This window comes from Clarias gariepinus, chromosome 8 (assembly GCF_024256425.1).
Source record: "Clarias gariepinus isolate MV-2021 ecotype Netherlands chromosome 8, CGAR_prim_01v2, whole genome shotgun sequence".
NCBI classification, from domain to species: Eukaryota; Metazoa; Chordata; class Actinopteri; order Siluriformes; family Clariidae; genus Clarias; species Clarias gariepinus.
The window spans coordinates 8,800,699-8,826,935 of record NC_071107.1 but is presented as its reverse complement, the minus strand read 5'-3'; the positions used below and the strand labels follow the sequence as shown (position 1 = coordinate 8,826,935).

The 26,237-nt window shown below is 36.8% G+C and overlaps 2 protein-coding genes across 3 annotated transcripts in view; one reads left to right on the top strand and one right to left on the bottom strand.

Annotated features, from left to right (window-relative positions):
• Positions 1-10,709: 10,709 nt before the first annotated feature.
• Positions 10,710-13,323, top strand: nkx6.2 (NK6 homeobox 2). The gene is made up of 3 exons (XM_053501939.1): positions 10,710-11,459; positions 11,974-12,146; positions 12,559-13,323. The coding sequence occupies exons 1-3, from the start codon at positions 11,045-11,047 to the stop codon at positions 12,805-12,807; spliced, it is 837 nt and encodes a 278-aa protein (XP_053357914.1). The 5' UTR covers positions 10,710-11,044; the 3' UTR covers positions 12,808-13,323.
• A 1,976-nt stretch (positions 13,324-15,299) lies between these two features.
• The window catches only part of LOC128528802 (inositol polyphosphate-5-phosphatase A), a 166,638-nt gene continuing 155,700 nt past the window's right edge, over positions 15,300-26,237 (bottom strand). The window contains exons 13-16 of one of the 2 annotated variants that reach the window (XM_053501937.1): positions 23,740-23,851; positions 18,749-18,817; positions 17,294-17,378; positions 15,300-17,092 (exon numbers count right to left, since the gene is read on the bottom strand). In XM_053501937.1, coding sequence (XP_053357912.1) covers positions 17,298-17,378; positions 18,749-18,817; positions 23,740-23,851 — 262 coding nt within the window. In that variant the 3' untranslated portion in view covers positions 15,300-17,092; positions 17,294-17,297. The remainder of the gene's footprint in view (positions 17,093-17,293; positions 17,379-18,748; positions 18,818-23,739; positions 23,852-26,237) is intronic. The other variant, XM_053501936.1, reaches the window with a different exon arrangement.

Genomic DNA, 26,237 nt, shown 5'->3' with positions numbered 1-26,237 from the left:
GCAGAAAAATATTTTTACCAACTATATCATTTAATTTTTTTCAAAATATCTTTCTAATTTATTACAAAACAAGAAACACTTCACTGAGTTTGTCTATGCTCACTGAAAGCTCTACTAGAAGATCCTTACTGCTCACCAGAATTGTTCTTGTGTATCAGTTTTTTTTCCACAGTCGAAAGACATGTGGTCTAGTTTGATTTACAAGTTGCCAGTAATGTATATGTATGAGTGTGTGAGTCCATGTATGCTTGTGTCATGCAGTGGGTTAGTACCTGATCCAGAGCGTACCTCACCTTGTGCCATAAGTTCCATGAAGGTTACGTTCCAGCAGCCCTACAACAACCCCGCACATAATCAGTGGTATAGGTATGGATGGGTTAAACATCACATGAAAAAGTTTTAGGTTTCTACTACATGTACTGTATGCTTCAAAGAAAAGAGATGTTATGTGATGTTCTAGGTTGTAAAAGATGTTATGATATTTCATGAGTGAAGTGTATTAAGTGCTGAAATTAAATGACAATTAATCAGGCCTGGCTTATGTAACATATTTAAACAACTAGACATAGGAACAAAATTCTGATTTAACAAAAATCTGGTAAAAATAGTGGAAAAGTTAATTAATCAGTTAAACTATCTTAATAGGTGGCACGTGACACTTGATAGTGTTAGCACTGTCGCCTTGCACCTCCAGGGTCCGGGTTCAATTCCCCTCTCTGTGTGCATGGAGTGTGCATGTTCTCCCTGTGCTTGGTGGGTTTCCTCTGGGTACTCGAAGTTTCCTACCACAGTCCGAAGATATGCAGGTTAGGCTGTTTCTTGGCTGTCCAGTTTTTTTTTTTTTTTATCCTAGGCTTTCCTACTTTTTGCAATCCAATCTACCATATTTCAAGTTTCCCCAATAAAGATGATTGTTTTTCTGCTAATAAATTATTATAATTTCATATGAAAGTTACACGATTAGTTTTTTTTTTTAGCAAATAATTTGGTTTCTCTGTATGCTTAATGGATTATTTTACCAACTGATCAAAAGTGGTAAGGTGTTTGTTTATAAGGCTTCAAACATGTACTTGTTAATTTATCATTTAGAATACCTTTTTGCCAGCAGATTACAGAAAATCTATAATTCTCTCAACTTAGATCCCTATAGTATTAATTAAGGGAGAGTATCGGGAATATTAACCAATATCAAAATATTAAGACCAATATGAGATGCAATTAAATGTTTTCTCAAATGTTGTTTTAACCAGCCACTCTTAGATATTTCATAATAATTCTCATAGTAGTTTTTATGAATAATAATAAAGATCTGGGTCTGTTACAGATGATATTGAGATCACTGTTTTGTTTTAAGTCTTGTGTTTTGTTGCAGTTGTTGTTATTTTGCTTTTGATTTTTTTCTCAGGGTGGCTACTGAAGATGTAGTATTTTATTATTGTATTTACATGGTATCATACATTACTGAATATGCAGTACTGTGCAAAAGTAGTTTTCCAGGCTTCCTGAAGGATTTTTTTGGCTCAAATTGTTTGGCAAGTTTTTTTTCTCATTTTAAATTTAGTCCCTGTATCTGAGCACCTTTGGATGAATGTTTTTATTTGTTAAGCCACGCAGTGATCTATGAATCATTCAAGCATAACATCTAATTTAAGGCAGGAACCAGTAAGTAACATGTGCAGATGATGACAGATGTTTAGGCCAGTGATACGTATACTAGTGATGTTGAACGTTGTGTGATTAGAACAGACGAAACGGATGGGAAATTATGTTGCTGCTCAGGTTGTTACATAAACACTTACATTTTTAGGCACTTTGCAACCTGTTCCAGTAAAGAATTTTTTTATGTGCATAATTTAATAACACATATGATTTCTGCACAGTACAGTACATGACAAACTATGAGAGGGAAAAAACTTGTGCTTATGACAGTCCACAATTAATAAAATCAGTATGGTTAATAAATGTAAGAACTTAAACATAGTCACTACTGACTAGAAATTGGTTGCTTCAAAAGTAGACACATTTTTATCATTTGGCTGTTTTAATTAACTTTAAGACTTAATTTAGCCTACAACAAAACATTTGCATAAAGTAGCCTATAGTCATGATTATACAATTTTTTTTATATACAATAAGTATGATTTTACTGTCTATTCTATTGTCATATATTTTCACAAAACGCGCATTTTAAGATTTACAGAGGTCAGAGATTATTTTTTTTATCAACCAATCACAGTCTTTGAATTGCTGCATCATTCCTAATAACGGGGTCAACCACACCTCCTAACTAAGATAAATGGTTTCCTTCCTTAGAGATGCTTTGAGAAGTTTCCTAAATCACTTTTAGTCTAGGACTCCCAGCTAGGACTTTTTATAGGATAATATAGGAGCTCTCTGAGAGAATTCTAGGAAACTTTGCGAAACAATTTTCTGAACTATACTAAGAAATGAACACCATTCTGCCAAAAGAGATCCTTCGGTTAGGATTTCAAAATTCAGACATTTTATCATACTGTTTTATACATAATTTATTAATGGATACAGTTTCATAAAGTGGAAATATTGGGTGTGTAAAAGGAGGTGATGAGCATGTGCCAAGCTGAAGGTAAAGTATGCTCTCACAGTGTGTTGAACACTATTTATCATGCTGACATGTAAAGGTCTAAAACTAATACCTGCAGACAACAGAAAATCCTAAGTGACTGGTTTACAGAACGCATTACATCCATCTTAGTGCCAGCACCAATCTTCAGTATTTATAAATTCAAATAATTTAGTATTACATTTGTCTGTGTTTGGTTAGTATCAATTACAAACACATAGTTCTTGGGCTGCTATAATTTGGGTTGTCATTGTTGTTATTGTCATAACTACAATTAATGATTAATCTTAAGTTAGGTATACAGTGATTATATATCATAATACAAACAGATATTTAAATGACATAGCTGTCATGTATATACTTAAATAAAGCAACCCTTATCATAAACCCTTATCTAAAAGCAGCTAATTTGTAAGATTTATAATTGTTAAGGGCCTTGTTACAGCTATGCTGGGCAATTTCCCTATTTACGTTATCACAGAGTATGTATTTTACAATGGAATCATTTCCACCTATACAACCTTGTTCCATGGCATTCTATGACTGAACCATTCCAAGATATGTGCTATGATCTGCCCAAGTCATGCTCAACTCCATCTGAACTGAACCCTGCTCTTCCTGAGTCAGATCTTGTGATGGTTCCTAGCTTCAATGATCCTCCATTCGAATCAGGCTCAGTACCAGTCAGGCCTTAGAGTTGGACCTCTTGTCCTCCAGGTCATGCCAAGTGATGACTAAGCACTGACGCTCAAAAACCTCAATAAATTGAAGCAATGTTGTAAAAAAAAATGGACCAAAATTTCTCCACACTGATGTGAAACTGATAAAGTCAGGAAACTATTACTTCAAGTTACTGCTGCTGAAGGTGGATCTACAAGCAATTGAGTCATGGGGAGTACTTAGTATTAACCACGTTTTTATTTTTGGCTTTATTTTTGTTAGACAAATAATGAAATTGTGAAAACATTTACACTACCGTTCAAAACTTGCAAATTTCTTTGTTTTTGTTTAGTGGTTTATTTTCTACATTCTACAACAATACTGGGGATTTCAAAACTATAAACATAAACACATATGGGATTAGGTAATTACATAACAACAACAAAAACAACAGTTAGTTGTTATTTTAAGACACAGAGGTCAGCCTTTCTGTAATAGTTCTTGCAAGAACAGTATTGTCAAGTGCATTTGCAAAATCCGTCAAGCACCATAATAAAACTGGCTTTCATGAAGACCATCCCAGGAGGACGAGACCAAAACCTACCTCTGCCGCAGACGAGAAGTTCATTTAGAGTTATCAGCCTGAAAAATTACCAATTAACAGCACCTCAGATTAGAGGCGTTATGAAGTCAGGAAACATAAAAATAAAAATCAGGAACAATCATGGAGTTAGAAAGTAACCCCAAACTGTGGTGTAGATGATTTTATAGTATGACCTGCTATGATCAGATGATTTTTATGATGTTTTTACACAACATTACATATAATTAAAAAGGGGTACTAACTTTTAAACATGACTGTTTAAATGACATGACAATAGTAGGTGCAAAAAATAGGAATAATAATAATAAGAGGAAGACAATAAAACATCTATAAGGAGGTGATAACAGAAACCTGGAATTAGCCATGAGCAGATTTTTTTTTTCAATACATACTATATAACATTAGACATCAGGGATTTGCATTTTGAAATAATCTTTCACAAGCATGTTGAGCACATGCTGTGCTAATCACTTCTAATAGTCTATGCTCGTGGAAAAATTTATCTAAATCTGAAGTCCTTAAAAATTCTCCCTTTAAAGGATACCCTCAAGGGATTTTTTTTTTTAAATGAACATCCAACAAATAATTCCTTTAATTGGCCCATTAAAGCTATGGCATGGAGAAATAAATAAACATCTATTATATAGGATCATGCTAGCATCATTTTCCTGCTTATCTTCCTGGGTTAAGAGCAGCCGTCATGTCGGTAGGTAAAGGCTCGTATAAACCTGGATGCAGGTGTGATCACCATAAAATCTCCACTTGTTAATACCCACATATCTTCCAGCATCTTGCCAGATTTTTCACTGCCCCAGGGTTAAAGCAGTAACAAATTACAGTATATGTATATATTCTTAAACATTTTTTTAATTTTGTCCTATGGCTTTTAACCATAGTGCAAGAAATACAAAAGTATAAACTTATTTTTTTGTCTGAAAAACTTTGTTACTGAGGACCCCTGCTTTTTGCAGCCTCAACACAGATGGCCAATAGCAATGGCTTGCAACACGTTGCAACAAAAATTGAAAAGAAGACTTTTATAAACTTAAAACAAAGTAGTGGAGCCATTCGGTGTGAATAGTAAAGGCCAGTGATGGCAGCATGATAATGAGATACTCCTAGTACACCTTAGGGTTACAGATATTTTCAGTTTATTCAGATGGGTCTTATCATAAGGGTTTTCTCTGTTAAATTGGCCCGCACAATAACCAGTTTTCCCCACTAAGAAGATGCAACATATTCCTAAACAAGATAATCTACTGGGAGCTCAGTAAAATTATTAGAGGGTGATCAAGTGATATTGCATTTTTATAGCGTGCAAAACAGACTCTGACTCACCACCAAGTTGCATAAAATTAAGTTGCTGTGGTTAAAACATTTTTTTACAATTATATCATATAAAATATGTCATTTTCATATTCTACCTTTTAAATTTTTTCTTCATATAGAGATGCTTACTGTTTACTTTGTTTTATTTGTGCAATTATATTTTGTTCATATCCACAGCTTGTATGCATATTTCAGGTAAAATGCCCTATCTTTGATGCCTCACTTATCTCCCTATATCCAGGTAGATCTCCTTCCTAAGCATTACCTTCGGGCATCCTGTCAATTCCTCAGGAACCCAAGATCAAAAACATTTTTCATAGTTATTATATGCTTTCAGTATTATTTACAGAGTTGTAAAGTGTGTGTGTGTGTGTGTGTGTGTGTGTGTGGTGGGCAGCATGGTGGCATCGTGGTTAGCACTGTCACCTCACACCTCCAGGGTACCTTGTGTCTGTGTATGTGGAGTTTGCATGTTCTCCCCATGCTTGATGGGTTTCCTCCCACAGTTCTTACACATGGAGATTAAGCTAATTGGCATTTCCAAACTTCCTGTAGAGTGAAAGGAGGTGTGAGAGTGTGTGCATGCTTGTGCCTCTAATTTGTTTTTGTTTTGTTATTGTTGCTGTTGTTTTCTACATAATTTTTGTTAGGTGCTCTACTACTGTATATCACCTTAAAGGTAGGAATATCTGATTTTTTTTTTCTTACATCACCTAAAATTTTGCAATTCAACCTAGACTTTTACCAGCAGTGTGTCAACTTTTTTACATTCACTGTACACAAATGTAGATGAATGATTACTCATCAATAACAGTATATTTATTAATTACTAAGGTAAAGATGAGTGCGGGTATAAGTTAAGTGACTTAGCGTACAATACGTTTTTTTTTTTTTTTTTGGTCTTAATTACCTCAGATATTCCTTTATAATACCTCTTTTCCTGTGCAGGGTGATGGGTGCCTATCCCAGGGAACTCAAGGCAAAAAGCAGGGGACATCCTGAATGGGGTGTTAACCCAGGGCACAAGCACAAACAATCAGTTATTAATCATGGACAATTTGGAATCAAATCAGGTTACAGCATGTCTATGGGCTGTGGAGAACATGGAGGAAAACCCACCAAGCACAGGTAGAGCAAATATCCCAGAGGCAGGGTTCAACTTCCCACATACTCAGATATATTTATAGGATGCAGAGTGTTTGCTGCCATCAAGTGGTTGATCTTTTAAGCTTTTACAGGAATAAATTCTGATTTCTATGTTTTTAAATATGTCTACAATTCATAGTCTGTGATTCGGAAAATTACTAACTGCTTCTAGTGTACAACATTTACACAAAAAACACACACATTCAAAGAGGATCTCTCAAAGTCATATACTGTTTAATCAGAACTGCAGTCTATATTGTAGCACTTTCAAAGATTAAGATGTATACTTCCTAGGTTTGAACACTGGGTGGCACTATGGCCCAACTAACTAAGCCTCAGCCTGCTTATTGGTGGTTAAATCTGGAGTTTCCAAAGATATTACAAAGATCCATTTGTAACTATAACAGTTATACTAACAAATATATTAATCAATAATCAGTAAACACATTTTAATAGTATGATTTATTGTTTCATTATTTACATTAATAAATATTTAAATCTTTATTTGGCTTTACTAGACTAAACTGACTTAACTTTTGTTGTTGTTGTTGTTGTTGATGATGTTTTAGCTACAGTATAATCACTTTAACAATTGTTGGTGTATTTTGTTTAACGCTTTTAACAATGGTCAATGGTGCAAAGCTGCTTTATAGAATCAAAAACACTATATGAAAATATGCATGAAATGTGTGAGAAAATATGAATGAATCAAAATTATTTACAGACCTCCAGAGGTCCCCCAACCCAACTTTGATAACAAATGGTATAGATGATATTGTTTTAAATACACTAGGCAAATGGAAATTAATTAAACTAGAAAAATTGACAATGTATCAGTTGTGTATGTACATGGCCCACATGGACAGTTTCTGTATACCTGATATGTTAAATCAGTGTACTGTTTAGCAAATTTCTAATTCTTATGTAATTTAATAATCATTGAATACATAACGGTTAGTAATGAAGATGTTTGCTTTAGAGTAATCTATTCCACACTGGTGTTTTAATGCTTCTAAGCTAACAAGTCAGGAAAAACAACCTATTAATATTATCCCACAGGTACATTCAAGTGCACAATTTAAAAGCATACAGCATGTTACACTGCATTAATTAATCCAACTGTATGGACACAAGGATGTTGTATTTTTGCACTGTATTCTTCTTTTGCAATCTACTGCATTTTTTGGTAAAGTATTAAGCCTTAAAACAAGAAAGCATATGTGTGGCTTGTTTTCTATTTGTATGGATTGACCTGTACAGTAAGAACATCACTGTAAAAACTTTTCTTGTAAAATTTTAATTTACAATGTTCGTCAATTGATTTAAGGACCAGTCTGCTTTCTAAAAAAAAAAATTATACATATGTAGCATATGTTTTAACACATAGTCAAAATTACATAATTGCACCACTGGGTGGCTGTAAAAGCCTGCACATGCTCCCTTCATGCATGCGGTATGACTTACTTTTTGCAACAATAACAATTATTTATTTGTTTATTTTCTTTGTTTTTTAGTTTTAGTCTGCTTTGCTTTATGAACGCTTTTAAAATTAAATAAAAAATTATAGTTGGTGTATTTTGCTTGCTTGCTTGGCTATTTGTAAATTTGTATATATAATGTTTTTAAAAATTGCAATGTTTATTTATTACTAATTGTATCTAATTGTATTATTGTTGTTATTAATAGTATAGTTTTGTTGTTATATGTTACTTTCACTACTATTACTACACATAACAATAATAATAATAATAATAGTCATAATAATAATAATAATAATAATAATACATACATACATACATACATACTCAATAATAAGGTTATTATTATTATTATTATTAGTAGTAGTAGTAGTAGTAGAAGAAGAAGGATAAGAAGGCGGAGGAGGAGGAGAAGGAGGAGGAGGATGAGTAATATGACTAAATACCAGTTGCAAACTTATAAGTGGGTTCCTCTGTGCTCTTTGGAAAGAAAACCCTTTCCTGTAAATTTATACAAGGAACCAACAAGAGTTTACCAACTTGACAAACCAAAAACCCTTTAGCAAATCAGATGTGATATATATATATTTTTAATAATGCAGTAGTACCAGTTATTACTGCTATGGTTAATTATTGTTTTGTCTAGTTATTATAGGGTTATTGGAATTAAAATATTTGTTTTATTGGGTTACTTAACGCTTATCAAATCAGTGTTCTCTAATCGAGGAATGCAGATGGAACACTGAGACAAGTCAAGTGCCATTTTTGAAATTATTAGCATGACGCGAGGCAGACAGACACAGGACTACAGTCTGTAGACAAAATCAATAACTGTCGGTGTTATTTAGATTGTTTCCAGCCCAGTATCTCGTCACTTCTAGGTGGCGTAAAAAAAATCATAATTGAAATGAAATTTAAATGAAAAACGTAAATATGAAAAACGTGTTTGATATTTCTTGTTCTTTCTAATAAAATTATTAATTTTAACAAGGACGTATTAGAAAAGAGAAATACAAATAAATGGTACTTTTTACGGCAGTATGTTAAGTGAGCTTACTGACACTGTACAGAAAAAAAATACAATTTATATAGGCCGTAAAAACGCAAAAAGAAAAAAAAAGAAAGAAACCCGACTCTTATTATTTGAACTACATGGTTCCAAAGTGCTTTATGACACAAATAAAAATCTACTTTACACATCGAACAAAAAAAACACACATCGAACAAATTTCAGTAACAAAAGTTTTTTAGTAGGCTACTGTGTTTGTTTGTTTGTGATTAGAAAATGTAAGCGTTATTGTGCTTCTTTTTCAAGACACAATAAGGTAGCCTATGTGAACACTCCGACATGCTGTTTACGTTGTACATGCTGAACTGGGCGTTTTAGTAAGGCAGTGTATGTTGGAACGTGTGTGTGTGTATGTGTGTGTGGAAGGGGGGGGGGTGCTAGCAGATGTGTTATCATGGGGATTTCCTCCTCCTGTTTGCCTCGCTGATTGATTGTTATATTTCAGCTGAAACACTGCACCACAGGAGCTCCAGCCTCTTTAAATATCTGTACAATTCAAATACTGCGCTCACAGCTCTATGCCATGCTTCTGGTACCCGTGCCAAATTACATAACACGCTTAAAATCTGTAAATAAATAAATTAGCAATAAAATATACAGTGGATGCAAATGTGTTAAAAGGTCGTATACATGATTCCCTTATCATAACTTAGTTTAAGAGTAATTGTTGTTTTTAAAATTTGGAAAAAAAAACACTTTTTATCTACCCCCTTTTTTTAAATAAGAAAAACAACGAATTGTTTTCATTTCAGGCCCAGATGTGTTGTGAATGTAAAAATTTGCACTCATATATTTCCATTTGTCATTATTATTATTATTATTATTATTATTATTATAATTATTATTGTTGTTCTTATTGATGTTATTGTTGTTCTTGTTGGGTGGTGGTTGTATTATATAGGCGCCCAGCTATTATTATTATTATTATTATTATTATTATTATTAGAAGTAGTAGTAGTAGTAGTAGTTGTCCAAAATAATAATTATGCCTAAATCCCTTTAATGCCTAAAAGTACCTCTGAATGTTGCATTAAAATAATGAGTGCATGTAATGACATCTAATGACATCATGTTTCTAATAAAGCCAACTGCACTCAGAATAGCCAATGTAATTTTACGCACGTTATGCTTTGTGAGGAGGAAGATATTATCAGTTAATTAGTCTTAATTAAGTGGTGGAACGTTTCGAAATAATCTCAGTAGCTACATGTACTGATTGTTGACTAGGCTGTGTATCAGTCATGACCCAGGGCAATCTTTGAAGATTTTCAGAAGGATGGAAATAATAATAATAATTTAAAAAACAGACTAAAAATAAGGCATAAGGTTTGAAATCGTGTAAATAACACAGGAGGGTAAAAGTGTAAATCATTTGCTTTTGTCTTCTGTAATCAAATTATATTGTTTAATTAAACATTTGGAAAGATCAATAGAGAACAAAACAAACTAAAAAAAAGCTGAAAATGCACTCCCCTGCTTAATTCATTAGCAACAGTAAAATGATCACACAATTGCATCGAGGTTAATGTACTTACATTGTCAGCTGTAATGGGTCATAGAGTAAATGTGTCTTTTTTGTCAAATCTGGAAACAATGATTTTCTACAGTATGATGCGTCTCTAATAGCGCCACAATAAGAGCTTGATAGAGTGCGGCTTTGTTCAAGTGACGCGCACACGGAGCGTCCCGCTGTTCGCCCTCCAATCACAGCGCGCCCTCACTTAGCCCCTGTCCAATGGGAAATACGCGCGTGCAGGTGGCGGCGCGGTTATCAGCGGCTCTAGCTGCGCGAGCATCATAACACTGAGTCAATTTACCAAAGTGAGTCGAGCTAATGCGCGCTGAAATATATTATACACGACCTGCAACTTCCGACTACGCAGCGGATTGTAGACGCAACGCGGTGAGCTCTCAGATAACACTCGCCGAACTACAGACACTTCTGACCGGAGACTCGCCTGATACTTGGGCAGACATTCTGTTGTTTCTGCCTGCTTAAAACTTTTGTTTCTAGACTTTTCAACAGCACTTCTTCGTCTTGGATAAACTTTGCGTTGTGGACATCTGCAGTTGTCCCGTTGGCACTTCGTTTAGTGTTTAAAGATTTTGTTTGGTGTTCAATTTTTACGCGCATACTACGTGGTTCATGCACACAAATGTTAGCGGTGGGGCAAATGGATGCTAACAGGCAGAGTGCTTTCGTGTTGGGTAGCACGCCCCTGGCTGCGCTTCACAACATGACCGAGATGAAGAGCTCGCTGTTCCCCTACACGCTGCAGAATCCCGCGGGCTTCAAGGCTCCATCCCTCACCACCATCAGCTCACAGCTCCCGCTGGGCACACCGCACGGAATTAGCGATATCCTGGGAAGACCCATCACCACGGCGGGACAACTGCTCTCCACTTTTCCGCGGATAAACGGCTTGGCCACCTCCGCCGGGATGTACTTTAACCCCGCTGCCGTATCGCGTTACCCGAAGCCGCTTGCGGAGCTCCCGGGCAGAGCGCCTATCTTCTGGCCCGGGATGATGCAGAGTTCCCCGTGGAGGGAACCCCGACTGCCCTGCCAGGGTAAGAGAACTGATCTGAACCTTTTCTTTTCATGCCGTAATTTTTATTTATTTATTTATTTATTTTTAGGCAGCTAATGCAAACAGGTAGAGATTGAGATTTATTTCATTTTCGTTTTATTTTGTTCAATACAAAAAAGACGGAAATTAACGCTGTAAAGAATTAGTGCATTAGTCCAATAATTATGACATAAAAAAAAACAGACGAATTGTGGACATTTATGAGTCCCGCCATCGAAGAAAGTGTTATTTCAACCTTTTATGACTGTAGTCATACTGGTTAATGGGTATGGATATGGGAGATAGAAGCTTATAATATTTAAGTGACGATTTTATGTTGTTTTTATGTTTTAATAAGCAATTGTTATTGTTTTAATAAGCAACCTGTTACAGGTATCTACTAATCCGTAGAGTGTAGATATTGACAACACTAAAGGCCTTTGAAATTAATTACCTTTAAAAGCAAAACTCACTGATATACTGAACTAACTAACGAAACATTTTGTCTTTTTCAGCACAAGCAAATATAATGTTGGATAAGGACGGGAAGAAGAAACACTCCAGACCAACTTTTTCTGGACAGCAAATTTTTGCGCTGGAAAAAACCTTTGAACAGACCAAATACCTGGCCGGGCCAGAAAGAGCACGCCTCGCCTACTCACTGGGAATGACCGAGAGCCAGGTCAAGGTACGAATCCTTTAGATATGGAATAAATAAAAATAAATAATGCATACGAATTGTATATAGCGTTTTTTAACAATGGTCAATGTCATAAAGCAGCTTAAAAGTTTAAATTTTAAAATAGCCATTAACATCAAATAATAATAATAATAATAATAATAATTATTATTATTATTATTATTATTATTATTATTATTATTATGCCGTGTTGTTCGCAGATTAATGCATGTCAGTAAAAGTTACCATATAAAATATACAAATAAAATACAATATATATTTTTTTCTTAAAAAATAATTTTATTGACCCTTTATATTTCCTACCCTGTATACTTATGTACAAAACACTTAATAGTTTACAGTGCCAGTCAAAACTTCTCTGTAAAAATATGTTACATATTAATTTTCTCTCCACCAACAGGTCTGGTTTCAGAACCGGAGAACTAAGTGGCGCAAGAAGCACGCAGCTGAAATGGCTACTGCTAAGAAGAAGCACGACTCGGAAACGGAGAAGATGAAGGAAAGCTCGGATAACGAGGACGACGACGAGTACAACAAGCCGCTGGATCCCAACTCAGACGACGAAAAAATTACGAGACTGCTGAAAAAGCACAAGTCGGCGAACCTGTCGCTTATGAGCCCGAGCAGCAGCAGCTCGGACACGTTGTGATGCTGAGCACAGACTCTTACTCCAAAAGCTGAGGAACTTAAGGGAAAAAAAATAAAACTTAAGCAGGGTACACAGAGGGCCTCAGAGCCTCCTACTGCTGCCGCAAGCGGATCTCAGATGTATATATTTTGTACCGAGTAAATTATGTTATTAAGCCGCCAAAAGGACATGGCCACTGTGCACTCATTCTCTCCTGTGGCAGAAACCTTATTTCTTTATTCCTGTCGCAGAATAACCCAGTCTATCACTACTTCTCCAAGTTTCACGACTTGAGACTTAAGCCGCGTACAACTCCTCCGGTTGTGTAAATGATCATGTAAATAGAACTTGTTCTAACAGTTTTAACAGTATCCTCCCTGGCCAGTTCTTTTCATTTAAAAGGACTTTAAGTTTTAGGGCTACCTCTGTAAACACAGATCCAGATGGAGGGTTAAATGCTGACTTAAGAGAATATTATTGCTTCAGTGCTGAAGTAAGAAAACCTTTGTATTATCAATAAATTATTTAACAAGCTTATGTTTTAACTATGTCTCAATAGATTTTATTTCATTTCGTAAGGTTCTCAGATGTTAGCGTGACTAACACTTTGCATTATGGATGCCACATAAAAAAAGAAGGACTGAAACGTTCAAATTTATTTACCTTTTTGTGTCTCTTGTTTTGGTAGACTGCACACAATATTAGCTATAACAATTGATTAGTTAATTATTGTAGTTTGACTTTTTATTGCAGTAAAAATACTCTTAATTGTATTCTTGTAGGACAGGTCCATCTAGACAGTTACTGCCTAAAGTGTTGGGAATTAACCTGTTAGTCTTATTTCCACTTTTAGAAGTTATAAGCAGTGTACGTTAACCTCTTAAATTACCGTAAAACATGTGATACGCAGGAAAAGCTTAATTTAAACATGTAAGATAAAGACATTAATACATGTTTCTCCATGGATCATTTATCAAATTACACTCAGTGAAACTAAAATCGGATTTTAATCTAAATAAGGAGGATTTAATTTCTATAAATAAAATTCTAATTAAACAGGCAATACAAATATTTAGAATAAAATTCGTTCAGGGCACTAAACTTTAACATGAACTTAACAAAAGAAAATCATTATTAATATATTGAAACTAATTTATTATGCAATTATTGAACATTACCGTCTTCATGAAAATCAAACAGAGCTGACTACTGCTTTTTACCATGTTGTATTGCGTCTGAATTTCCAGTGGTCAATTTATATTCCCTAGATCTTTTTTTTTTTTTTCCAACATCCTATTAATACCCATAATGCACCATAAATCCAGCGTTTTAACTGACGTCCACTGCTCCTACATGAGGTTAAAACAATGCACGGACATTTGTTTCAGCCCGAAAATGTTAGGATGAGTCTGCTGCTGCCCGAATTATAAATAAATGCAAAGCTTTATGATACTTAACAGCGACTAAAGCCAACAGGTGCTTGTTACTTGTAAATTCAACACAGAAAAAAAAATATACCAATACAAGTTCTTTATACAATAGGAAGCTATTCTTTAGTTTTATGCTGCAAAGTAATTCTAAATGTTTAAATTGATTATGTAACTAAGGGTCATGATGTCTTTCCAGAGGACTTACTACCAGGATATTTGAATTCAGTTCCGAGTGTCCGCAATTAATTAACGCAATTTAAATGACCAAAGACATTATGTGATATATATTTTTTTAATTATCCATTTCATATAATCTTCGTTAGGCGATTGTAGAATTGTTACTAGTATTTTATAGTAAAACTTTTACAAAATATAAAATCAAATTAATTAAATAAAATTAATTATGTGCACATTTGTATAGTTAATAAAGACAAACATTTAGGCTTTAAATAATGCTACATTTTTAAAATGCTAAAAATTACATTTTTTTTGTTTAACCATGCATAAAATTTTATATCTAAATGTATATACATTTATAAAAAGGTGCGACTACTGACATCATTAGATGAAAACTTCACATTACTGACATTTAATTCGATTTTTACAAAAGGACATCTATAATAACCTCTATATTTTTCATTTATTAATTTTTAAGTATATCAAACGTAAATCTAACAATCAGCGTTTTGAGAAATCCACATAATCTTTTTAAAGAGAATAAACAACGGTTAAAAAATAAATACCTGCATGCAGATTTGGAAAATTATTTTACTAATGATTTTACATTTTTACAATACAATTTTCTGTCGTGTTTAAAACCCTAGCAATGGCGATACACAACTGGATGGTTTGCAGAGGAATATATAATGACACACACTCTGAAACTTTCGGTTTAGGCATGTACGACACGAAGGGATTGTGGCAAGTGGTCGGAGCTGAGGATGTCATCAGGTTGCTGTGTGTAAGAAGTCTTCATAATTTTAAACAGTCTAAAAGATTATATACAATTTCATATATTGTATACATTATAGACTGCCTTATGTAAAAAAAAAAAAAGTGAAATGAATAATGACAAACACTCAGTTGTTCAGGTCTAATGGTTTTATTGCTTGAAGAGGCCAGGCCACCCATGGAGCTCAATCTCTATCTGCGATTACAGAGGGAACACACCGCATCACGTGACCGGCGGGATCTTTTTTTAAAAGGGGGGTGTTGAGCAGTGTCCAAAATGGCATACTATCGTACTAAATAGTAGGCTACTACTAGACAGTGCGTGGAAGTTTTTTTTGGCTAATATAATACATTCGTGTCGTCTACATCACCGCCTCATTTTCTCCCAAAACTGCATAATTAATGCCATAAATAGGCCTGGAAAGTAGTAGGCTATTTCACATTTTTAGTTAGCACACTATTTTGACACTATTTAGTAGAGCTATGCCAGTTTGGGAAGCCACTCTTAAGATCTTATGACGACATGGATTTTGCTGCAAATTCTCACTTAAGGTGATTTAAATGAGGAAAAAAAAAGAAAAAAGAAAGAAATCCAAATCAAACTACCTGCTTCACACGGACTGTGAACTATGTAGTGTACTAAATTAAAATCAATATGAGGAAATGCAAATTCTTAACACACATTTGTCCGCTGTGTACAATACTTGGCACCATGATGCAGTAACACAAAGAAAAAAAAAACAAGTTTTTTTTTTTTTAAAGATACCCAAGCCTACCTAAAATATCACATTCAGAACCATATTATTACACAGAAATAAGTTAGGATAAGAACAATAATGCAATAACCAAGTGAGACTGCTATATGAAACAATATCTTATATAGCTACTTGCATGGCCTATGACACTGGTAGGATAGCTTAGAAAAGCTATGTGAAAATCATATAATTGCAAATAAAGGTGCACTTCAGATGATGTGTGTTTTAATATATATTTTTATATATCTATAACTAACTATTCAAATGGTTCAGCTGAGAAGCGACAGGTTTCTAGCTATACCTCAGTGTAATCATTGTGATAAGAATCATAAATTATCATCTCTTTAAAATGTACAGTATATAAAATGAGACTTGGTGGATTTCAGAAACATGAGGGTGTGTGCTGGGCACACGAGTATGCCAAAAAAAAAAAAAAAAAGCATAAGTAAGAGTAAAGTCAGTAAAGAAAATACAGCAAACTTGCATCAACTGTTGAAATGAACTAAAAAAAAAATCTAATCCAACAGAGAGAATGCACAGCGAAAGAAAACAGCACTAAAAACATTATCACCACTATATAATAATCCAATGTACAAATAAACCTAACACTATACATATATATATATATAACATTTTTTTTGCATTGCACTTCTTAAAACATCTTACACAAGATATGGAAGTATCTTCTATAATGTAGAGGCATATCTAAAAATCGCAAGTATTGTCTTTAAAATATGTAGTACTTCTGATTTTCTATTAGAGTTTTGGCAACAAGGCTATATTATATAAGAAGAGTTGTCCTTTGAGTTGTTGGTGCTCAGGAAACAAAAAAGGTTGCAGGAAGAGTGTCCAACAAGAGAAGTGAGAAGCGTGAGCTGTGTGTGTGTGTGTGTGTGTGTGTGCTTGCTGCTTGGTATGCGTTCCTGAATCCTAATTCACTTGTGGGTACATGCTGCCTTTTTTTTTTTTTTATCCGTGTGCTAGCTTGCACTTGTTTCACTACGACTGGTCAGTCCGGCTGAAAAGTCTTATCAGGGTTTTCTGTGAATGTGTATAAGAGACAGAGTGTGTGTATGTATGTGTATGTATATGTGTGTGCATCCAGCTGTCTCAGACTTTCTCACAGGGTCGCTTGTGGTGTAATCCCCTCCGTTCTTTGGCAGCATATATCTAGGCAATTAAAACACACACGCACAAATAAACACACACACACAAATAAACACACACACACACGCACGCGGACACATGCACGCGCACACACACACAGTAACAAGTCACGCATGGTCATTACAAACTACTTAAATTCTAATAATGAGGTGTGATTTTTAAAAATGAGAAAACAAAAAAGGAATGGAAGAAATAAATATTTACCACATCACTGCATGACACAACACTTGTGCATATTTGCAATAGGTTTACCTGCCCCTGTGGTTAATCGAAACGACAGGAAGACAGGCTGCAAAACATACAGATACACAGAAAAAGAAAAGAGAAAACAAGGAATCAATAACAGCTTCATTAACTTTGAAACTTCTATCTCAACACATGGGATACTTTTAGGCTTTCCCTATATCCAATGCAGAGATGACTGTGCTGTTGATGACTGTGTGTGGCTCATGCATGCTTATAGTGACCTGACTGTATCCCATACACACATGCAAATGTCCAATACACAGAGAGCTCTCTCTGTCTCCATGCATAATTTGGGCGTACTGTACATGTAAGATGTACTGAACTAAGAAGTCGTCCAGTTGACTGAACTTCCAGACACTCTCACCTGGATGACTGAGACTCTTCACATCCCTTGTGCATTTCCAATAATTCTCAATATTCTCCCACTTTAAAGTCTCAACATGTGTAAAACCATGTTAATGTGAGCATGTTGAAAAACCTTTTGAAGTTTTCAATCAATACGATGAAAATGACAGATATTTAGGGGGTGAGTGTAATTCTGGCTATATCATCAAGACGACATAATGAGGTTAATCAAGCAGAGATGGAGATGAATCCTTTCTCTAAACTGTTTCTGCTTACCATTTGTTTTCCGTCTTTCTTTTTTTAGGAAGCAAAAATGTTAAGCTTAACTGACAAACTCAATGGAAATATGTTATATGACAAATAAAATACAGAAATTCAATCAGATTCCGTAAAGGCTGTCAGAGACACACAATCACATGTTTAAACAGACCCCTAGACAACACAGACTTGCTCCCAGGCATACAAACAGATTCCCAGTTAGAAAGAAAAATTCTCCGTCTATCTCACACACTCCTGCCCAATCTGACTCCCTGTCACCCATACTAACTGCCTCCCAGTCACCCATACTAACTGCCTCCCAGTCACCCATGCTAACTGCCTTCCAGTCACCCTACAGACCCCCCCCCCCTTCACCCCCGCCCCAACTAAACAGATTCCTACCACTTTAGACACACGTTTCTTAGCCTGGAACTCAGATTCTCTCCCAGTCACCACATTGCCCAAACAGCTATTCCCAGTTAGGCATGCATATCCCCATTGACACACATATTCCCAACTAGGCACACAGACTCTATCCCTGTCAGACTCATAGATTCAAAGTCAAACACACAAACTCCCTCCCAGTCAGGCACTCAGACTCCCTCACAGCCCCATACTGGGAGTCTGAGGAAAGCAACAGAATCAGAGTACACTGGCACACTGGCTCTCAGTCACACTTGCAGTACCAGACTCCCAGTTAAACTCCTAGCCTATAGACTCATTTGATGTTGGCAACCAGACATGCTCACAACCATGCACTTGGGGTCACAGATTTACACACAAATGCATCGCAAATGAAGGGTTACGTACCTTGTGGTCCCCCATACAGACATTGGGCCCTATGTTATCATATGTTATTGACTTCTCCTCAGTCTCTGGCTGTAAACAAAAAGAAAAAAAGGAAAAAAAAAAGTAAGCCTCATTTCACTGTTAAGCCTTAACTGTTTTACAACAGACAGATTTGGAACTAGCACACAAATATTTAGAACATGTTGACCTGAATAAATTCCAAATTGTCTCAGAATATCGTGATAAACATGTAGGTAAAAGTAACATATTTTTCAACTTTTTAAAAACTATCTGCACAAACAAAATCAGACACACCATAACAAATAAACATTATTACTTGTGACAATTTTCATCGGAAAATGTCTATTTCAAGTGGAAAAAATTATTATCATATTATTAGGTATTATTATAATTAATAATAACAGGGATGGGGTAGTTCAACGGTTAAGGCATTGGACTATGGTTCAGACGGTCCCAGGTAGGGTTTCCACCAAGTTGCCCCTGTTGGGCCCTTAAACAATGTAAGTTGCTCTAAAAACGTGGTCTGTCACATGCCATAAATGTAAAAAAAAAAAAAAGAAAGAACTGCAAATATATTATTTCTACCACCAAAATGGCTTAAAATGACCCATTCAGGTTAAATTAAAAGTGGGAAATTCCAAATGATTGAACACAGCACGTTATTACAAACATACTAATATGGTGGTGCATTTCAGTTTTTACTCTAAATGTATTTTCAACTGTTGAATTATTATTATCTGTTTGGGTTAACATACAGCATATGGTGATTTCTTACAAACAGCTGGTTACATTCTAGGTGCAGTGAAACTACTGAGCAATGGCATGAAACAAAAACAATTAAAGAAAAATATATTAATCCAACGAAAATGTTGTAGAGTGAAACATGTCATGTGAAAACTGTATGTAATGACACTCGTGGAGCACTTTATTAGAAATTAATAAAACCTGGGAAGATATTCTTTATATATAAATATCCTACATCCAAATCTGTTACCTGGGAACTCTATTGAAGAACATTAAACTTATGTTCCTGAAACCAGTTTGAGAGGACTTTGTGACATGATGCTGGAAGTAGTCATTAGAAGAGGGTAAATTGTGGGACGCACATGGTCAGCAACATTACGCAAACAGACAAACGCATTCAAGCACTGATTAATTGATATTTACAGGCCCAAAGTTTGCCACACACTTTTCCCACATCATTACACCACCTCCACCAGCAGGAACTGCTGACTAAAGGTAGGTTGATGCTGGAGCCAAGTTCTGACCCTAGCGTGGGTGTTCATCATATACTGGCACTCATCAAACCAGGGTATGGTTTTTTTTTTTCCCCACCTATGGACTACAAGCCGACTGCAACATCAGCTTCCTGTTCTTGGCTAACAGAAGTCAAATGGTGGTGATGTCTATTCCTCTCAAGGTTCTATATGTTGTGCATTTTGAGATACATTTTTGCTTTTCTGAGTAACGGTAGCCTTTCTGTCAGCTTTAACAATTCTGGCCATACTCCATTAACCAGCTCTTTCATCAAAAAGGCGTTTCCGTCTGAAGTGCTGCTCACTGGATGTTGTTTCTTTATTGTACCATTCTAAAAAAACTCTACAAAAGGTTGTGCGTGCAAATTCCGGGAAACAAATATGTTGTAGATATATCCTTAACCCAGCCTGTCTGACACTAACAATTAAACCACAGGTAAAGTCAATTTCATTTTTTTCCACATTCTAATTGGGTGATCTGAACATTACCTGAGGCTGTTGTATTTACATGACTCTAGGCGTTGCACTGTTGCCACATGATCAGCTCATTAGCTAAATGCACGAATTATCAGGTGTGCAGGTGTAAACATTCTTTGAATAAAAAAACTAAATAAAAGCAATAAAAAGGTGGGGAAGATAGGTGGGTGGAAATTACCTAGGCAATATTTCATGGCTATAGAGCATCTTAAAATCACTGATGGCGGACTGCTCGACTGTTAAGGAACGAGTTACGGTCGCATTACACTACGAAGTGTGGAATTCCATTGTTCTTGTGCACAGATACAGTGAAAGGGTGGAATGCAACACTACATCCAGAGACAATAAAAAATTGTCATGCAGAGCTGATGACCCCATCCTAGGTGAATGATGCAAGAAAAAGTGGCCGTTGCCTACATTGAAATTTAAAGAACTGCTTTTACTTTCCTACGTAATAAAGTACAATTTGTTCCAATAAATTTGTATTAGAAATATGGACTGTCTTACCAATTCTTAATGCCTAATTACTCTGTACAGTGAATGTGGTGCCTCTCTGACAGTTGACATTACATGACGAAATAAGGAAGCTTGTATTGTCTAGATTGTGGTTTTCAACCTGAACTAAATGCTTTTAAAGCAGACACTCAACCACGGAACACTGCAGTCGACCTATTTGAGAATGCTGAGGTGTGCTCAAAAAGAGTGAGAAGAACAAAAAACTCGAGGGCTTTCGAAGCACAAAATTCATTCTGAATGAACTTCAAACCAATAATACAGAAGCATACAGGTCATCCTTGCACTACGATCTGATAACAAACACACACACACACACACACACACAGATGCTACCTTTTCGATCTCGGGCTACGCTTCAACATTCCAATTTGTGCACTAGGTTTTTTTTTTTGCTAGCAGTGGCACAGATACATTCATCAAAAAGATCCTTGATAATTTACAAAGGCAGCATAAAATTGTGGATTTTCGGCCTGCGTAATCTTTAGACAGATAAACAAATTACGGCAGGGGCCAGGGCTGCGGCGGCGCGCACGCTTCACCGAGCCTTCATTACGGTGCAGAGCGCGGAAGCTCCTCAACCCGCCGCTGCAGGCAAACCTTCAGCGTGTTAGGGCTCGGCAAGCAGAAAATAACACGGCACAGAGCTAACGGAGCACGGCATGATCGATGACGCTGCACACAGCTCTGTTTACGGGTCCATGTCTCAACAATCTGTACCACTTCTGCCTTCGAGAGAGGGAGGGAGGGAGGGAGGGAAATGAAGAAAGTGTCTGTGTATGAGTGTGAGAAAGAAAGAACAGGAAGAAGAAATTAAGGGACAGAGAGGATAATATTAAGGGGAAATAAGGCAGGGAGTACTACAGAATAGAAAAGAGTCATAAAGTGAAACTCAACACCCCATAAGCTTGTATAATCTAATAAAAGACCTCTAAATGAACTACTAATGAAGAACGTTCGAGTTCCTTAATGAGTACGAACGAAGCTAAATGTGGTGTTAACGGACTGGTGCTTTACACACGCTTTCTTTAAAGGTCTGTCTGTTTGATTTCTGAGATGGGGAAAAACGGCCTTCCCTTTAAAATCCCTTCTGCTGATCTTCATGTCCATCATTATTATCATTACAGACAAATGTACTGTAATATTAATGATGTAGCATGGGTTAAAGAAAAACCCCGCACAAAGTCAACCACTTGATCAGTGGCAAAGCTGATATGTTTTATTTTCAGAAATCTTTAAGATTAAAACCAGAAAGTAAAAAGAGTGAGAGATGGCATGACGCAGACTGTATTCAATCTTAATATGATCATCAGTCTTATGTAATCAGATCACAAGTAGACAGCAGTAACTACAGGTCTGAATGGGGTCAAATGGCTTGTGTTAGTCCAATCACTCAAACCACATGCAGAGGTGGTCTGGAACAAATGTACTTTTATATTTGATAATGTTTTGTGCTGGCAAAGGGGTGGATTACAGGGTAGCCCCGTTCGAATCTCCGTGCTTGGTGGGTTTCCTCTGTATACTCTGGTTTCCTCCCACAGTCATGGTCAAGCCATGGGTGTAGACTGGCGTTACATAAATTGTCCACAGTTAATTGGGTGTGGGGTGGGTGGGTGGGTGTTCTTGTGAGCTGTAATGAGTTGGAACACCATCCATCAATTAATCCATATCATGTGTATGGTCACGCCCCTAGAATCTTAAAGCACAAGGTGTTCCAACTCACGGATGGTGTTCCAACTCATCACAGCTCACAAGAACACCCACTCACACACCCCACACCCAATTGACCATTGGGTTGGAAACCCATAGATGAGTTGGAACACCTTGTGCCTTAAGATTTCAGAGGCGTGACCATACACTTGATATGGATGGATAAATGTTTTGTTCTGGGTTTATTACCTGTTGATTTTGGCTTAGATAGGTTTTAATCAGTATATTAAATCAGAACTCTTCGCTCTTAATTCATGCCAATATAAAGGAAATGCAGAAGCAAATGAAATGTCTATTAGTGCTTCGGACCTGATGTTTGGCTTTATGTGTTCAGATATCAAAAATCAATTTTATTTAACCATGAACACTATGATTAACACGCTTATATCCACCAATCAAAGCCAAGGAAATAACAGGTGTGATTGGTGCTCCATTTCGATATACACTTGTGACCAGATCACGTGAGGTCGGCCGCTCATGCCAAGTCTAAACCAAGCCAGGGAGAAGGACAGAAGAAAAGAAAAGGAGTTTACTGTTCTAGTAGAGCTGAGAGCAGCTTGGCCTGGCGAGCTGCAAGTTGACTCAGATAGAGCAGCCAGAGTACCAGAGATCTGCCCAGCTCAATGGAGACTTACGAAGCTTTATAAAGCAGACATGCGTTCCTGGCACTCTATGAGAGCAGGCCTGTATATTCTGCCAGTGTAGACAATGAGCTTTGCATGGCAGATGAAAGTTTACATATTCAGCACCCGCTCCATCTGTGACCTTGGCACAGCATGAACTACTGACGGGACACGGAGAGAACAAGAGGAAAAAACGCGGGGGAAACTGCTTGACTTAAACTCTCAAAGTAATCACTGCATACATTTTAAATTAAGTTCCATGAAGATGCTTGGTGTTTCACAGCCTAATAATGTCAATTTTTAACAAAAAACAAAACAAAACAATTACTGTAGTGTACAAAGTTTTCATGTGCCCTTTGGTTTATGCGTGGTGTAACAGTGTGAATGAGGATGTAATTTAGGCGGGACTGACCTTTACAACCAGTTCTTTGGCAGAAGAAGACATAAGGATGCGGTCACACCAGGCAGGGCATCGCGTATTCATGTACTGCTTCCCCTGACTGCTGTCCTCACTGTACGGGTAGCTACAGACACACAAACAACCAGATTGCATACACAACTGTTAATGCACAATGCACAGGTTATAGTACATGTGAGAAATTTTAGATACCGCACATCACTGTCAGAAACGTGCAGGAGAACCCTAAAAAGCAGCGATCATAAAACAAAGCGGTTGGTATGGATGTGAAAACAGTGCACTTAAGAGACGAGCAACAGTACAATTTATACGTTTAATACACTAATTTTCAGTGTAAATGAATTGAACATGTGTGTATGTACATACTTCTCTTTAACCACAGCCCAGTAAGCAGAGTGTATTAAAATGAATGAACCAAATGAGAATTTCACTGACTAAAGCTTTAGCACTCCAGCTGCTAGGATACAGTCACTTTCGTAGTCCGACTTACCAAAAAAGACAAACAATATCACACAGGCATCTATGATGAATCCCCTCATTTAACTAAGGAGAATTGGCTCAGTAAACAGAGACCTGGCAACGGCTCATCCCTTGTAGCCCGGGTCCTCCACAGCTGCCACTTAGCACTCCATCACTCCGGCCAGCTCCATGGTGATGGCAAACTCGAGAGGGTCAGGGGGCAGAAGCGGGCAGAGCTGCTTAACGCACATCCGGCTAACACACAGACCCCTGACCGGGTGGCCAAACACAAGCCGGTTGGGGGCTTTTGCACAGGGCCCTGGTGCAATTAGCATTGATGGTGCTTTAAACATGTGGAAATGAAGGAGTGTTTTGGTATGTTAAAGAGGTGCTAAAGAGATGATTCCCTGGATGAAAGAGCCGAGGAAGAAAGACAGAGTGCATGATATAGGAGGATAGAGAGAGAGGAAAGGAGGATAAAAAGGGATAGAGATGCAGAGTGTGGGAATTTAGGTGGGTAGGCTTTAGAGGGGTGGGTTTGGGGGGGGGGGGGTCTTCAAAGTGACCACAGTGCAGCCTTTCTTTAGGACAGACCACACAAACGAAACAGGAAGTCTCAGGAGCAGTGACTGAGACTGATCCAGCGGCCATGGCTGATGGAAATGTTAGAGCAGAGCAAAGAGGTGGCTGCGAAAGGTATATCGGCGAATAAGAAGCACAAAACACACCTCAAAGTTCATTTGGTAATACTTCTTTCAGGTCTAAATACAAATCTATAATGTATTTGTAACTGTCTGGTTTACAGGAAAAAAATACATCTAACACATTTCTGTAGTCTTTCCTTATTATGCGTATCAGCTGCATTTGTGCATTTCATACTATATATTACTAACATACTATACTAATATTGTACATCAATCATTCCTGGTTTCTAAAACATCTCTTTTAAGAAAGAAATATTTTAGTTAAACGTCTCGTAGTTTTCAAAAATATGCATAAATGCAGAATTTAAGGAACAAAATAGTTTTTTTTTTATCAAACTATTATATGCACTGAGAAAAAAAAAAGGGAAATCTTAATCTAAATGCAGCTGCTGAATTTAGTAAATTCATAAATCCAATTGTCTTCTGTAACGGCTTATCCTGATCTGGACCTTTTCTGCTAAAACTGAATGCAAGGTGGAAGAATTCATCCAAGACAGGATGTCAATCAGTCAATCACACACACACACACACACACGGGGCACTGGTGGCTCAGTGTGTTAAGGCTTTGAGCTACTGAACGGAAGGTTGGCGGTTCGAGTCCTAGCTCTGCCAGGTTGCCGCTGTTGGGTCCTTGAGCAAGGCCCTAAACCCCATCTGCTCTAGGGGCGCCGTATCATGGCTGACCCTGCACATTGCAAGCTGAAGCTGATCTTGTTTTGTTTTTTTAAGAAAATCCAACACGTATTCAACACACAAAATACAAAATGCATATAGTATTCACTGAACTGTAACGTCGAAAAAAAGTCTTTAGATTAGTTAAATAATCCATGTTTATATACTCCTTCATGAGCATTCATGAGAGATTGTGTTTAAATATCCACTTTTAAGCGGCACTTTAGGTCGTCTACGTCTCTCACAAATAAGCGCACAGACTTAACACACGCGCGCACACGTGCATGCTCACTCAGATAGAGCTGATCTAGATTACACCGCTCTAATGCAACGGCAAACAGCAGTTCAGTGCAGTAGGGCGAGGTGATGGATGTGGGTGATTAGCGCACACAAACGTATCTGCCAGAGTAAACGGCCGGCCTGGGCGTGCGAACCGGAGACCGTCAGCCACTATCAGGCCCTTATTGCCCATGGCAAGACTAATTAGGCTAATTAATGGGGCCTCTGTGATAAACTCAACAACCATCCACCTGTACTGCGTGTGTGTGTGTGTGTGTGTAAGAAAGAGAGAGAGAGAGAGAAAGATGCAGAGCAACAGGTTGCTGTGTGCAGTAGCAGTATCTACAGGAACACTTAAACAATAGCACAAACAATAGT

Excerpts from the sequence above, each read along its gene's own strand:
- nkx6.2 (XM_053501939.1), top strand. The coding sequence starts at position 11,045 with ATGTTAGCGGTGGGGCAAATGGATGCTAACAGGCAGAGTGCTTTCGTG. Across the intron at positions 11,460-11,973 it reads ACCCCGACTGCCCTGCCAGG|CACAAGCAAATATAATGTTG; the intron begins GTAAGAGAACTG and ends TGTCTTTTTCAG. Across the intron at positions 12,147-12,558 it reads TGACCGAGAGCCAGGTCAAG|GTCTGGTTTCAGAACCGGAG; the intron begins GTACGAATCCTT and ends CTCCACCAACAG.